The 15,877-nt window shown below is 36.6% G+C and overlaps 1 protein-coding gene across 1 annotated transcript in view; it reads right to left on the reverse strand.

Annotated features, from left to right (window-relative positions):
• The window catches only part of LOC139726917 (cleavage and polyadenylation specificity factor subunit 1-like), a 39,244-nt gene that overhangs the window by 20,673 nt on the left and 2,694 nt on the right, over nt 1–15,877 (reverse strand). The window contains exons 4-19 of the mRNA XM_071637909.1: nt 15,330–15,410; nt 14,552–14,700; nt 13,227–13,376; nt 12,296–12,435; nt 11,391–11,501; nt 10,817–10,910; nt 10,205–10,292; nt 9,465–9,564; nt 8,017–8,045; nt 7,615–7,666; nt 7,109–7,206; nt 5,720–5,794; nt 4,223–4,303; nt 3,130–3,210; nt 2,556–2,651; nt 1,107–1,248 (exon numbers count right to left, since the gene is read on the reverse strand). Of these exons, the coding sequence (XP_071494010.1) occupies nt 1,107–1,248; nt 2,556–2,651; nt 3,130–3,210; nt 4,223–4,303; nt 5,720–5,794; nt 7,109–7,206; nt 7,615–7,666; nt 8,017–8,045; nt 9,465–9,564; nt 10,205–10,292; nt 10,817–10,910; nt 11,391–11,501; nt 12,296–12,435; nt 13,227–13,376; nt 14,552–14,700; nt 15,330–15,410 (1,567 nt within the window). The remainder of the gene's footprint in view (nt 1–1,106; nt 1,249–2,555; nt 2,652–3,129; nt 3,211–4,222; nt 4,304–5,719; nt 5,795–7,108; nt 7,207–7,614; nt 7,667–8,016; nt 8,046–9,464; nt 9,565–10,204; nt 10,293–10,816; nt 10,911–11,390; nt 11,502–12,295; nt 12,436–13,226; nt 13,377–14,551; nt 14,701–15,329; nt 15,411–15,877) is intronic.

Raw genomic sequence — 15,877 nt, forward strand, 5'->3', positions numbered from 1 at the left:
AGTACAATGTCTTGACAATGTGTGATGACAGTTTCACACAATTGGCAAAATATTAAAGTGACAGGTTTGCCACAAATGTGCTGAATGTTCACTTTCCTAGAACTAGGTTCAATTGGATGAATGATTAAAACGTCAGCGTGCAGGTATTTGGGGGAACTGATGATTTTTACTTGACTTTTGACCCTTTTATAAGTTTATGCATTGAGTAATATTCAAGGTATTGAGAAAAAGTATAATTTCAGTTTCAAATGGTAAAATACTAGTATTATCTAAACCTGGCCTTTGACCTTTGACCTCACAGTTCCAAAGAGAATCACTGTTAGGTAGAACATGCATAAGTATGTAAGTTTCATGATAATACCTTGAGTTACTTTTGAGATATGGAGGAAGAAGTGCAATTTAGCACTTTCACTTGACCTTTGACCTTTTGACCTTTGACCTTTTGGCAAGAAACTTCCCACAGAATATATATTGGGTTATACATGCATACATCAAGGAAAAAAAAATCCTTCAGGCATTGCATAAATATAAGGAAAGTAGTGATACTTTGAGGAGTTGACCTTGACCTTTGACCCCCTGACCTTTGACCCATGATCCCCAACTTCCCTAGATAATCACTGCCCATCAGTACATGCATATATACTAAGTTCCATGAAGATACCTTGAACCATTTGCGAGATATGGAGAAAAACATGAAATTTCAACCTTTTTTTCACTAAATAACCTGTGACCTTTGACCTTTGACCCCGTGACCCTAAAATCCAAACAAAGTATCATCCCCCCAGGATATACCCTCATACCAAGTTTGATGCAAAACCTCCTCACGGTTCTTGAGATATCGACAAAAACAAAACGGGACGGACGTACGGACGGACGGACGGACAGACGGACGACCCGAAAACATAATGCCTCCGGCCACTTCGTTGGCGGAGGCATAAAAATGTACTGAACATACACTTATTTCAAAAACATTCTAAACGAGACAATCGTATGTTTGCATTTACTAGTGTCTTGCTGTCTCTTTTATCTTTCGTCCTTACAGCGCATTGAGAAGCAATCAATAGCAGTGACATCTGCTGTAGAAGCACTGAATTATCATCACCCACCTCCTTCCATGAGGCTGACGCTGCCACTCATGACCTGCACGATGTAGCGATCCTCGCCCATGTTGCCGGCAAAGATGGTGGGACCCTGGGTGCTGAAGCCACCAGCCGCCACCTCTGTGATCTCTTGTCCTGTCTGGAGGACCTGAATTTGCACGAAAATCACAGATGTGTCGATACACACAGCACACAGTATGTACAACTACCTCTGAAGAACACATTAAAGCCATGATTCTTTTTGGAAGGTTTTTTCAAACATGAGACAAACTCCCTTCAAACAGATTAGAATAGAAAACTTGTGAAAGGGAAAATTGTTAATTCATTAGAAATAATCTTAATAGTACGACTTTCATCATAGGCTTTGAAATGGCAGCTGGTTTACAAGAGACCAATATCTTTTTCTGGATGCTTGTAGCTTAAGTTCACATCTCTTTCTCTTTCTTTGCATCTATTTTTTTTCAAAGGTAGTCAAATTTTGATGAAAGGAAAGAAGTAGCTCCTTCAAAGAGGAACTCACATAACCTAGAGGGGTATATTCCTTGAGGTCTTAAAAATCATGCAAAGACCAAAAGAAAGCAGAATTTTCACTAATGCTCTACTTAACATGGAGGATTCTTGCTTGCTTCCAATCAAGAAGGCATGTTTCTCCATGGTTTAGAAGAGACCTGTATCTTACTTCTGGATGTCTGTAGTTTATGTTCACATTTCTTGTTTTTTTCTAGCAGTAGTGAAAGTTTTACAAAGGGAGAGAAGTGGCTTCTTGAAAGACACTCTCAAAACCTGGATTGGTACTCTCCTTGAGGTCTCAAAAATCATGCAAAGACTGAAAGAAAGCAATTTGTTCTTGTTTTTGTTTTTGTTTTTGTTTGTTTGTTTTTTTTTTTTACTAATGTACCACTCACCATCAAGGATTCTTGCTTGCTTAGAATCAAGAAGAAATGCTTCTCCCAAGTCTAGAAGCGACCCATATATTCTTCTGGATGTCTGTAGTTTATGTTCACATTTCTTCTTCCCCCCCCCCCCCCCCACCTCCCTCCCCAAGCAGTAGTCAAATAATGATGACGGGAGATTAGTTGCTTTTTGAAAGACAAAATCAAGCCTGGATTGGTAGGGGTGCCTACTCTCCTTGAGGTCTCAAAAATCATGCCAAGACTTAAAGGAAACAGAATTTTTGGTAATGAACCACGTACCATGGAGGATTCTTGCTTGCTGAGAATCAAGGAGGCATGTTTCTCTTTGGTTTAGAAGAGACCCATATCTTCTTCCAGATGTCTGTAATTTACGTTCACATTTCTTTTCTCTTTTTTTTTCCAGCAGAAGTCAAATTACGACGAAGGGAGAGATGTGGGTCTTTGAAAGACAAATTCAAACCTGGATTGGTACTCTCCTTGAGGTCTAAAAACTTATGCAATGACTGAAAGAAAGCAGAATTTCTGGTAATGAACCACTTACCATGGAGGATTCCTGCTTGCTGAGAATCAAGAAGGCATGCTTCTCCTTGGCATCTTGGGCTGCCTCCTTCTCTTCGGTGTCTTCTTCTGGCTGCTGCTTAATGATGATGATAGAAATAATAATGATCATAAGACTAAGAATAATTACAGAATAACAACAATAACAAGAAGAAGAAAAACAATAACAAGAACACAGAGGTAAATACAAAAAGAAATATAACTGTCTTCAATACAAATTTCTAGTCCCTCTATCATGGTAAACCTGTGTTTGTTCTTTAATTGGTTAATACCTCTAATGCTTGCCAAAGGCGTTAAAAATATAATGTACATTTCTCAAAGCATCCTAATATCATATTTTCCTTTCTCTCTTGTTCATTCATGTGGCAATACTAACTCAATGACTTTGAAAGTAGCACCCAGCAAATTAACTTCACAAAAGCATTATTTTTCTCTTTTTTTGGTGGTGGTTTGGTAAAATGAACATATTACATGCAACACGTATAGACCACCATGGACAGTTGGTTTCCATGGATACAAGTATTAACAGAGTGAATATGTACGAAGGATGCACTGACCTGTTTGTTACTCTTGACCGTCCAGACGTCCAGACATCCAGGCAGCTGAAATGTGGTCACTACTTGGGGTCTCACAGTCCTCTGACATGGCATGGGAGAAGGTAAAGTATTACAACATTTTGTCAGTTATCATAAAATATGAATTCATAACGTTAATTTCAATTTAAAACATAAGTTTTTCCTATTACTTTATTCTGGTGAGGGAGTTTTACCTCTTTATATTTTCCTGTAGAGCTGTTTTTGCAAAGGGCAGTTGAACAGACATTTTTAGACTTAAAGGGATTGTACAGTATTGGTGGAGATGACAATTTGGCTTTTAACTTTTTGTGAGATACCAAGAAAACACTTATGATATAGTACAGAACATACCATTTTAAGAGGAATTCAAAGTTTATTTGATGAAATTCGGGTTTGGAATGACTGAAACAACTAAAAACAAAGTAAAACAAAGCGATCGTAATAAAGTGTGGGTCCCACACTTTATTAGAATTGCTCGTTTTTGGATATCTCAGTCATTTCAAAACCAATTTTCATCAAATAAACATTGAATTCCTCGTAGAATTACATGCTCTTTTATATTTTATAAGAGGTTTCTCATTATCTCACCAAAAAATGTTAGAAACCTGAAATTAGGTCTCTACCAAAACTATACGATCCCTTTAACTTCAAGCTTTGGGGTCTTTTCATAACTGTGATAATTGTAAGAACAACAAAATAACGCAAGTGTTCAGAAGAAAGTGTGACTTCTCAAATAGTTTCGCTGAAACATCGCATGAAAGGAAAGAGCTGAAAATGCTAGTACTCAGATGATGACAGAGACCTCTTTTAGTGATATTTATGACATTGGGGCTCTACTTCTAGTAGTCTCTTGATATCAGAATGCTAGTGTGCTGGCCGGGGACATTGCATGCAGGGCAAATTTTTGTTTTCATTTTTGTCAATATTTTCGTAATTGAGAGCCTATTTGTGAAATTCGAGAAAATAAAACCTCTGCAGAATTTGCAAAAAATAAAACCTTCCACAAAATAAAACCACTGCAAAAATGTCAGCATATTCAGTAAACAGCATCAGACAAGAGAGACAATTCACTGACCTGTAGAACAGAGAGAGCACCATTCTTGCCATAGCCTGATGTGGTGACCAGCTCCAGGTCAGGATCAATCTCTGTATGGAACTGTATTAATATTCAGAAATAATAGCAATTTCAGATCAGCATTATATCCCATCAATATATTTCTCTGAGATCCTTCCTAAAAACATTGTTCAGTTTCAAGAGTTTTGCTTCAATTTCAAAATTTCTTCAACACTGACTTTCTATTCATCGAATAATGAAAACAGTATTTTTTTTAAAACTAATCCAACTCACTTTTGGTGGTCCCTGATAATCATTTTAATTAAAGCAATTATCATTGTTCTTCATCTTGAGTAGAATCCAGTCATGACTACTAGCATCTCTGCCTGATAAAGTAAAAGTTCTTGCTCCAGGGAGGGAGGCATATATTGCGCAACCAATCACTAATAACAGATAAGAGCATTGTGAACAATTTCATAGAAGCATCGACTTTATCAACATGAACGAACCTTTACTATTACATATTCCATGATGTTGTTGCATCCCAAGAAAGCATATGTGACTCTGCATCTCAAAACAAACAAAAAGTCGCCAGACATGAATTTTTAGTTAAGACCATATTCTGAAAGAGCAGACTTTAAGCTTTAAAATGATGTATAACTCAAATCAAATGGACTCTCCCAACCTATCTTAATATTAGAAAGAAAGCACAAACTCAGGAAAAGTGTGAACTGAGAAAAGAGGCTCTGAAGTACAGTGTCTATTCAAGCGCTTAATCTTTACCAAACCGTGCTGGCTGTGTGATGAATGGGACAAAAAACAGGAAGTAAACCACCAGAGTAACAACAATGAAGTGATTATCAGATGAAAGTGAAATTGAGTATGCCTCATTAACACATTTTGTCTATAATTAATGCCAACTTTCAAAGCAGTAGCATTATCCTTTCAAAAGTTACTAGAGTTGCAAGTGAAGAGAGTGGACAAGGTTTTTCAGAAATGAAAAAAAGGATTCTAAAGACACACATAATCACACTATTCTACCAAAAATGTTTGAGATATACTGCTAAAAAACACACTTTCCTGCCCGTGTTATGATACCAAATTTTAGCATAATGTAAAAGAAGACCCGCTCTTTCAGAAAATATGAAAAAGTCAAGTTCGGCTAGGTTGACCCATTTCACTTATTTTCAGTCCTCACGCAAAATCAGTGTGTGCGACTTTATGTTCGTTTTGAGGTGCACGGTCACATATAAGCATTACAGTGAAACTTTCTTTTTACATCCATCAATATTTTTTCTACTTTTCCAGCATTCACTTACAGCTCACCACTGTCAGAGCAGTTCTCTTTTTAAACACATGTACGCCTTCCGTTGTGTGAAAATATGTGAAAATTAAAAATTCCATGACTTTCTTTCATTTCCAATTTTGATGAAACTCCTTGCATTCTATTCATTTGGTTTCACTCTCTTCAGCAAAGAATGCTCGAGCACCAAACGGTATTGCACAATATATACTCACTTCCTCTGACAAAAATGCTGGCTCCCCCATAATCATGTTTCCACATGGCCCGATGTTGAGCAGACTGTCACAGATCTGTGTGTCAAAAAAACAAACAAACAAACAAAAAACAAAAAAAGAGAGAAAAAGTATTCATGAAATCAATTCATGTGAACAGAAACAAGTTGAACAAGGTAGATTCTTCACATGATGAGTTATTTGTGAGAAAAGAAGCAATCATTGCTCCTACATGCACTCTAGAGTTTTATATTGAGGGACAAATCACGTTTTAATCTTCAAGTTGTCCGTGAGATTTCACACATCGAATCAAAGTCTTTTTTGCAAATGCTTAGCTTAGATTAAACAGAATTCTCCACCTTGTCATGTAAGTTTCATTTGACTGGGAAACTGCAAGCAGACAGAGAAAAGGGAAAAATCACATCTCCTACTCTATGGCTGACAGATGGGGAAAAAAAAATGTTTTATTACCGACAATAGAAGGAAATTAAGTATCCTTTCTGACAACACAGCTAAATCTTACATAACGCCCTTCGCAGATCTAACCACATATGTCTGATTCTTTTTTCCAGTCATTTATGTCTCAAATCCGTCAGTGTGTATTACATGCCATTAGACCTTTCGAATGCCTAGAAGCATGACAGACACGAGTTTGGATAATCATTGATGACGCTACAAGCTTCAGCGACATCAACAGAACTGTGAACCTATTAACCCTTTGTGTGCGTAGATTTCTAATTGGCACAGAAAACTCCACAGCTTTGTACACTCTGTCCATAATCCTTAGTACAGAAAGGATTAATAGCAGCAATCTGTCTATAAATGCCACCATATCTCTTCCCCTGAGAGATCCCAACTGACATTTGAAGACCTGAATATAAGAACGAACCAAGTCCAATTTTTGGCCAAATTCAGTTTGACATGGGAACTTGTAGCTTATGCATTGACTCATCTTGTGTATAAATGATGAATCCTAATTACCCCCGGAAGTGCCAGAAATGAATGAGTTAAATCCTATATGAATGTAAGAATGAAGGACTTGGGTCATTCTTACGTTCATATTATAGCGCCCTCTCTCATCTTTCTCTCATCTCTATAGCAGAATATCATGTATTATTATGATTCAAAGAGCGACCCAAGTCCATAACACAAAATGGCCTCTCCACAATTAATGTAAATGTTAATTGTCATAATAATATATGTTCTAATTTGTATATACAATGTTGCCTTCCCATCACAGTTAAATAGAATATTATTGGACAAATAAAAAAGATATGAAGTTTTTCTAAGTTTACTCGAAATGGTCTTCCATGGACTTGGGTCATTCTTACATTCAGATACTCATTTCTTAACTAAAATACAAAGGTATCCATTGAGAAGCTTTAGACTTACTTCAAACGAGTAGGAAGCTAGGTGGGTGCCAGTCTTTTGGATCTCCTTGCCATACACCTCAAGCTCGTCCGCATCATCCAGAAATGCTGTATCCGATGCTGAAACATTAAAACAAAACAAGATGCTACATCTTCTCCCTCATTCCCTAAACTGATTGTGACAGAAGCACTGAATTAAGAATTTCAGTAATCTCCATGCCATATGCCACATCCTGTCTTCAAGTTTACTGATTGACTTACTTCACTGTCCACAATGGAAATTCTTCGTACAATTGTACATTGGATATTACAAAAAGCATACTGGTCTAAAATACATTCCAAGTACAAAATATATCACTTACACTAGATATAAAACTAAAACTTATTGACAAACAATACAATATACACCATAAGAATATAATACATTAAACAAACATTTACACCTAAACTTGAATAAGTAATACAAAGATATTTTGCAAAGACGTTTCTGAGATGTACTGATGAGACAGGATTTATCTACTCTCTTACCCATCCAATCACTGGCATCGTCACTTCTTATCTTCTTACTCGGAGGTTCATCCTGTCAATGATACGGAGATTGACAGTTTGATGAGTCATGGCATATGCTGAAAAGAACACTCTTTAGGATTATGTTACAGAGACAAAATGCACAGAAAATTTTGTTGTGAACTCATGATTTTTCTTAAAGCAAAATGCTTACACACTTAGAAATACACCATGTTATTGAAAGAGAAAAATGCAACTGGTAATTTTTCTGGAGAAAAAAAAATGTCACTTGTTGTTCATCTGTAGAATTCAATTTCATAAATCTCCTAAACATCACACAAGAAGATGAACCAAAAAATCTCATTAGGCAGGGGTCTGATAACAAAGACTATCTATCCCACTAATGAGGATTCATAGACTTACCGCCTTTTTGTCCCCTGACTTCACAGCATCTGTCAAACAGAATACATAGATATTGAATTGTCTCATGACAAATACTCCAAACAAAATGAATTCATGACACAAACAATTGGCTGAAGGGATACATGCCTCAGTGGGAGATTTAGGACCAAGTTTTGAAGAATAGTTGGTGACTTCATCTGTGAATTACCACATGATGCTTTCTTAGGGTTAAGTCACACTGTTAGGGATTTGTGCCAAAACAAGAAACATAGTTTACAGACACTAACATATCAGACATTCATTTCAACCTATCAAGTAATATGTCACCCTCATTATTAAAAAAAAAAAAAAAATCACCAAAATCATATCTTGCCACACAGGTCAATGTAGTTACTGACAACAAAGTGTGTGAAATATGTTCAACTAAATTATGATTTGTTCTGACATTAATGATTGGATGGTAAATACATATTTCGATGTTGTATGTGGCATTGCAACTTGGCATTAAAATCTACAAATGCCTACCAGTTCTTACAAAGTGTCCAAACTACTACAGCCTCTCCTTTGGTCTGCTAAATACAGCTGCAAAGCTGACTTAACCCTATTCTAACTGGGGGAGGGGGGGGGGGTGTCAAATTGACCCCCCCTCGACATTTCGCGCCACAATTCCGCAACGCGCAAAGATTTTGCAGCGGCGTTTCATGACTTTTTTCATTGAAGTCTCCCGCATATTTTGAGACCAAATTTGCGATGTCCAGGTACACCGTTCTGAAGTTACGCAATGTTTTGCATATGCATGTCAACCCCAAAACAGCTCAAATTCATGATTTTGTGTGCAAATCCAATGCAAATTGTGTTTTTTTGTTTAATTGATATAAATTAGATTATTTCAACTTTTAACCATTGAAATTAATCAATTCTAATGTAGATCAGCTTGGAAAAGTGCCTGCAACAAATTCTGGCAAAAAACAATAGAAAACAAAAGGTCGAAAAAACAATAAAATACATAAGAAATTAACAAAACAATACAAAACAAAAGAAACTGATTTTGATTGCGCTATTTTTTTATAAGAAAATTGTTTGATATGTCTTGAGGAACTCTGACACAAAAATTTAGCAATCCTTCAATCTTTTTAATGGAGTTATAGGTGAAAATATGATTTCATGCATAAATTTGCATAATTAATTTATTAAAAAATATAAAATCAAATTTTTTCTATTGTATGACCATATAATCTTGTAGTTGACATCCGGCTCTATGTACAGGCAAAATTTTGCAGCGATCGTGCGATCGGCGGCCGAGATCTGAAGGGGGGTCAAATTGACCCCCCCCCCCCCCCCCCCCAGTAAAAACTTGGTCTTAAGTAGCCCAGTTAGAATAGGGTTGATATTATACTTGTTCTTGTTGTTGTTTGTATAAACATCATTCAAAACCAGAGATCATGTTACTGCAGTGGTAAATGTCTTACCTGATGAGCTGGTGTCAGATACTTTCTCTGTATACCTCAGCAACAGTGAGTTGCCAAGACGTGAGCCTAAGAAGAGGTAACCATCTCCCATTGGGCATATCTGATGGATACACATAAAGACATAATCATGTAGTGCACTCCCGTTATAATGAACGCTGTTATAACAAAATTCCGGTTATAATGAAGTAAAAATTCGGACCACCACATTTTCTGTTCTATGTTTTTTATTGTTTATTTGTTCGGTTATAATAAAATTTTGATATGACGAAAGAAAATTGCCGTTCCTGAGGACTTCATTATAACGGGAGTCCACTGTATTGAACCGTACCAATACGTGAACATGCCAAAATCATGATTTGACAATGAAGACAGATATCTGATGTTTAAAACTTCATTTTCAGTGATTCTTGGCACACTGTTCCTGTCTACACCACCCCAAGTTATTCTTGACACAAAGTCCAGATATCAATGAAGTGACGTTTTTACTAGGGACTCTTGTCTCTACTTTTTCAAAATCAAATCTCATTCTTCCTGCAAACTCTGAGATATTCAGAGGTAACAGTTATACTGTATTTCTAAAGATCTTGAAATGGATTGTCCTATGAGGAAATCATGAACCCACTGCAACCACAGGGCAAGAATCCTCTTGGAGAGTAGCGTTAACACCCGAAGGGAATACCCCAAGTAAATGAGACAATACTACACAATTCATCAAACCAATATTACTATGGGCTACTTACACACGTTGTGAGGACACTGGCTGCAGCCTTGTCGAGATGAAATCCCCGAACGCTTCTCATTCCATCCACCAACAGTGTCAGCACATATCTGGCAAACGATGGGAAGTCAAGAGGATTTCACTTAAACTTGATATAGCTGTTCACATTTTCTAGAGTTGCTAAGTATCATTTGACAAGCCAGTCAAAATATTTTGCAATCTGCTGCTCATGTACTATACCTGTGACACTGCTGCAGAATACAATCAAACATCACATATGTACACTCGTCATACTGTAAGTTAACATTGGTTTTGCTGCAAATATTATTGCATTTACTAAATCTGTAATTTGCAGTAAATGTCATTACAAAATCACACTATGAAAGAAATCTGACTGCAGTTGACACAGAAAATAATCAAATCATTTTTCATACCAGAGATTAGAGATGTTTGCTTGCACAGCACAGCACAGCACAAATTACATTTAGTTAGTGAAGACCCATAATATGTTTAGAAACTGCATGGATTGCGTTTGACTGCTTTAAACAACGTCAAGTGCGGGGGAAGGGGGTGTGGCAAATGCTACACAATCCTATGAAAGGGAAGGGCATGTGGATCCTCTCTTTCAACTCACATTTCACCATCCTTGAGAGACAATGCCAGTCTGTCATACGAGATGAACGTAGCCTGGGTGCAATCCAGCGAGAGTTTGACTCCTTCTTGTGTTTCTAATATAACAGGAAACAAATGACAAAAAAAAAAAGAATTATTTATGATACAATGATAACAAAAAAAAACAAAAAAAACGGTAGAAGACAAATAATTACTGAAAACATTTTAGCAAAATAAGGAGTGTACATGTTTTCAAAATTGCTGATGCATAAAGCATGGTCAGCACTTGACTTGAAAAAATATAAAATTCTGAGTCATTTTGAAGATGATTTACATCAATGAAGAGTACAGAACTCTATAATATTTCAAAGATTAGAACAACATATCAAGGAGCTAAGAATTCTTTCTCCAAGAATCTGATATTGTTGACATAGTAGTCAAATATAGAATAGATGACATCCGAGAATTGGCAACTTCGTATCCTTTCATCCTCATAATTTATCATAGACTGCAAGACAAGTGAGACTTTGCCAATATTTCCTGCAGTGATTTCTTGGCAAAGAGGTTTCCTTCCTAGATTCAAAGCAGATTCTTACTGAGGGGAAAAGCTGAGCTCCAGTCCGTGAGAGAGTTGAGGGCCACGCCATAGGGAGGGATGCTCTGGTTCAGGTACAGCAGCGAGTTTACTGCCATGATCAGAACTCCACCTGGTAGGATGCAGAAAATCAAAAGTATGAGATCACACCTTATATTTTTACCATATGCTTTTATTTTTGACATACCAAGGAACCGGCTCACAAATTTTGAATATTGACAGCAGTGTTGATAGCACACTGAGTGATCAAACTGTGAGCACATGACACGAAAGGTTAGGTTCATGCTAATCACATCACAGTCTAAAATTGAGGCATAAAGAAGTGAATATCAATCACAAGAGCGCTTTCTTTTCACCCAACTGATCCTACAGTTGAATGCTCTGTATGTATTACAATCACCTTACGGCCATCAAGACAAGAAATGTTTGTCTAGTCTCCTCAATTTTTGTTCATTTACTTCTTCTTCTTTTTTTTTTGGGGGGGGGGGGGGGGGCACTCTAAACCAAGTCAAAGCAGTCAAGTGTGCAAACAACCATGTACCAATAGCATAACTTCAATTATTGAATCATCATCACTTGTAGAATGTACTGTATAAGCTGGTATTTTTGAGACGGTTTAATTTTCTCGAATTTCGTGAATCACACTTGGACCGCGAATTTGACAACATGGAAAAATGTCACCACGAGCCAAGGTAATAGTGCGCTTATGATGGCCCCTGTGTCAATCCTCGAAAACAACATCACGCAAAAATGTCTGTCACCTCATTCGCGCAAAATATCTGTAAGCAAAAAAACAGCGTATACAGTAACTGGAACAAACATCACATAAAGAATAAGAATGCTAAATTTCTGGTACAGACTGTTTTTTCAGTACTCTCTATCAGAGTGTTAAGACCAGAAACTGACCGATGGGCTTGGGCACAGGGTAGACCTGCTGGCAGTCGTAGGGAAGACTACTCTGGGACCAGATGATGGGGTGGACCTTCTGGGCCATGTTGAGGGACAGGGCCACGATGGCACAGGTGTCCTGTCGCACTGCCACACGCCTGCAGGTCACATGACAAACAGATCAAAGTTTGTCCACTCAATGGTACGACACAATACAGGTTTAAAGGAACGCACTACTTTTATGTGGTTTTCCTCCAAAGTACAAGTTTGTCTGAATATACTGTGCTTTTGAATACTGTCTTCTTTTGAATTGACATTTTAACAGGTGACCAAAATATTATCGTGTGCCATTTTGTCTGACTTAAACACTTTGGACTGACTTCTTAGATCTGTACTGAAGGATGTTACATGTATAAACAATTTTAGTTTAACCCTTTCAGCATGATTTACTTGAAAGCCTGACATCTACTGCATCGTAATTTCCTATGGTATTGAAAGTGATAAACTGCTGAGGAGCCAACTTCAAGATGCCATACCACTCTATACAAATTAGGGTGACTTCATAATATTGTACCATCTTTGAATCACTACTCTGGTCTCATTCATTGGAAGATTATCAAAGAATTCTATGTTCTACAGCATTTACTGACACATCCATACTTATGCTTATCACGTAATAGTTGATGTTCTATAAATAAACTAGATAACTTGACCACAAATTGCCCAAACATAAAATAGCAATACAACTAGTGTGCACATACTGGGCTCAAAGTGTTGAAAGGTGTTCAGTTTAATTCAACAGCTTGTTATGAGATCCCCAATGAGGAGAAAAATCTGTAATTTAAATACATTTATAAACCATCCTGTCATAAATCAGGATGCACAATTTGCTTGATCGTAAAAATAACAATAAAAGCAGAATTGTAATATTTCCCAATGGCAAACTTACCCAGCCCATGTGCGCAGCGGTTCGTAGAGAATGAGCAAGGTCGGCTCGTAGTACCCGTGGAGGAACTGGATGTCCAGGATATTGTTGATGGGTTCATCCATCTCATTCAGCTTGATGGTGTAGCTCGGCATCAGTGCTCCACGCCGACTGCTGCAGATGTCATTTTAGGTATTTCAAAGATTATTTCGCACCTCATTATGTAATTGCACATCTGTATTGCAAATACATCACTACTCTTGAACTCTCCATATTTTGGGCAAATCACAAATAAAACCTTCCTTCGATCCTTTCGCTTTCAAAGCAAATAATTCCATCCCTCCTATTGATGACTCTAATCCTCAAGTGTAATTTAAAAAAAAAAATAATCTGAAACAACATTTCACTGCATCATGACCCTCTCTGTCAATATGCTACAAGAATTACATGCTGTTGCTCATTTACACATTTCCGATGAAAGGCAAATAATTTTGTCAGATTCTTTTAAAGGGACTGTACAGTACTGGTTGAAGTAGGGATTTATGTTTTGAATATTCCTAAGTGAGATAATGAAAAGCCTCTTATGAAATATGAAAGAGCATGTACTTTTAAGAAGGATTCAACATTTATTTGATGAAAATTGGTTTTCAAATGGCTGAGATATCCAAAAAAATGATAATAATAAAAGGCGACATGCCCCAACTTTATTAGTATCTCTTTGTTTCACGTTGTTTTTGGATATCTCAGCCATTTCAAAACCGATTTTCATCGATTAAACTTTTGATACCCCTAGAACTGCATGCTCTTTGACATCTCATAGAGTGGTTTCTGAATATCTCACAATATGTTAAAAGCTAAATCTTCACCTTGACCAGAACTGTACACACCCTTTAAGCTTAAGTGTGCATCATACAAATCAAATGTGAAAACACCAAAACGTTACGGCCAAATAATCTAAATTCAATTTAACTTAAATAGACAAATAATTTTGTGAGATTCTTTTAATCTAAAATGTGCATCATACAAATCAAATATGGAAACACAAAAAAGATACTGCCATTTCACTTCGAACAAGTCATCGGTCATACTGTACTGTTTTCTGACTGTACATACTGTAAAAACTAGAAACATTCTCGCCATTTTCTTCAACTTTTGCAAATTAGAGTTGACGGTCTTTTTCGCAGCATGACACTTTTGCAAACTGCCACTAGCATTCAATGCAATGTGTAGACACACACTTTGCATGCATTTTACTTTCACAAATTTTGACTCCTTGCAAAATTCTCGAAAGTTTCATGTAAGTGTCTGAAAATTTCTGGTTTTACAGTAAATCAGCTGGGTAGCCTCACCTTCCCAGGGACTTGTCGAGGTCCTCTATTAGCCCATCTCTACGGAATGGAAGAACCACAAGCTTGTAGCCATAGGTCAACATGATGGCGCAGCGCTGGTCAGGATCCACTCTTACATGGGGGTGGTGAATGTTGCGGAAAGACCCCTCCTGTGGTGGGATTACACAGCAAACAAATAGTGGTGGCCGCATGTGATATTTTTGAGCAGTAACAAATAATTATGGTATTGTCATTATCATCATCAACACAATAATCATTTTATATTACAATAATAATTTTGATCATCACTACCCGACTCATCCCTACTACTGGTAGATAACCAATCAAAACAATAACTATTAACTATAACCATTTTTATTATTATTACCAGACTAAAAATTTCGATGAGTGTCAAATCTATTAATGTGACAGACAATTGTCAATTTCCACAACTAGTGTATACTGTACAATTTCAAGCTACATTTATGCTCAATTTATTCTCATATCAAAGGAGTAAAATCAGAATACACAGAGAGCTTCATTATAAAGAAAAATGCCCAATCCTAAAGTTTCAGAAATTAGGGAGAGCAAAAAAAAACATTAATGAATAAAAAGAAATAAAATAAATAATCAATCACTCAACAATTACAAAAATTGTTCTTCCACAAGAAAAAAATTATATTTCTCGTGTAAAATCTATTAAAGGGATAAATGAAAGTTGTGGAAAATTAAAAGTGGTAGCAGACCCATTCCATTACACTATGCAGGCAAAACAAAATAGAGCAAATTAAATTGTTACCTTTGATTCGTCATCCTCAAAGTAATGCATGGACACAGTCTTGAGGTCATGCATACTGGGGTCGTACTCAACAATAGAGAGCTGCAATCAGAAAGATTAATTATATCAATCAACATTTCACTTTCAGATAAACAATGAAGGATATGGCCATTGTCATATGGATTAAAATCATTGATTACATGAAAGGGAATCACTAAGAATAATCCTAATCTTTACAACAGGAAGTGTTGCATACATATTTATTCATTTGTCACATATACATAAGCCATATATAAAATCTTTACAGGTATGACAACCCAAATACATGTATGTACTGTTCCTGAGATATTTGAGATATTTTTATTTCTATGTTTATAAAACTTTTCTATATCAAGCGTCATCTTTTTTTTTCCCCTCCCATTCCACTCAGTATGGCAAATCTCCACAAGTTTTACAAATGTCTGATTCCTCCTACCTTTCCTCTTTACATTTTCCTCTTCAAAGTTCAAAAATTTACAAGTAGAGAACAGTTTATTGCTATAGATAATGGTTAATGATATAACAAACTA

Source organism: Diadema antillarum, unplaced genomic scaffold, assembly GCF_040938485.1.
Source record: "Diadema antillarum isolate AM-2024a unplaced genomic scaffold, OU_Dant_1.0 scf00000017, whole genome shotgun sequence".
Classification (NCBI taxonomy): domain Eukaryota; kingdom Metazoa; phylum Echinodermata; class Echinoidea; order Diadematoida; family Diadematidae; genus Diadema; species Diadema antillarum.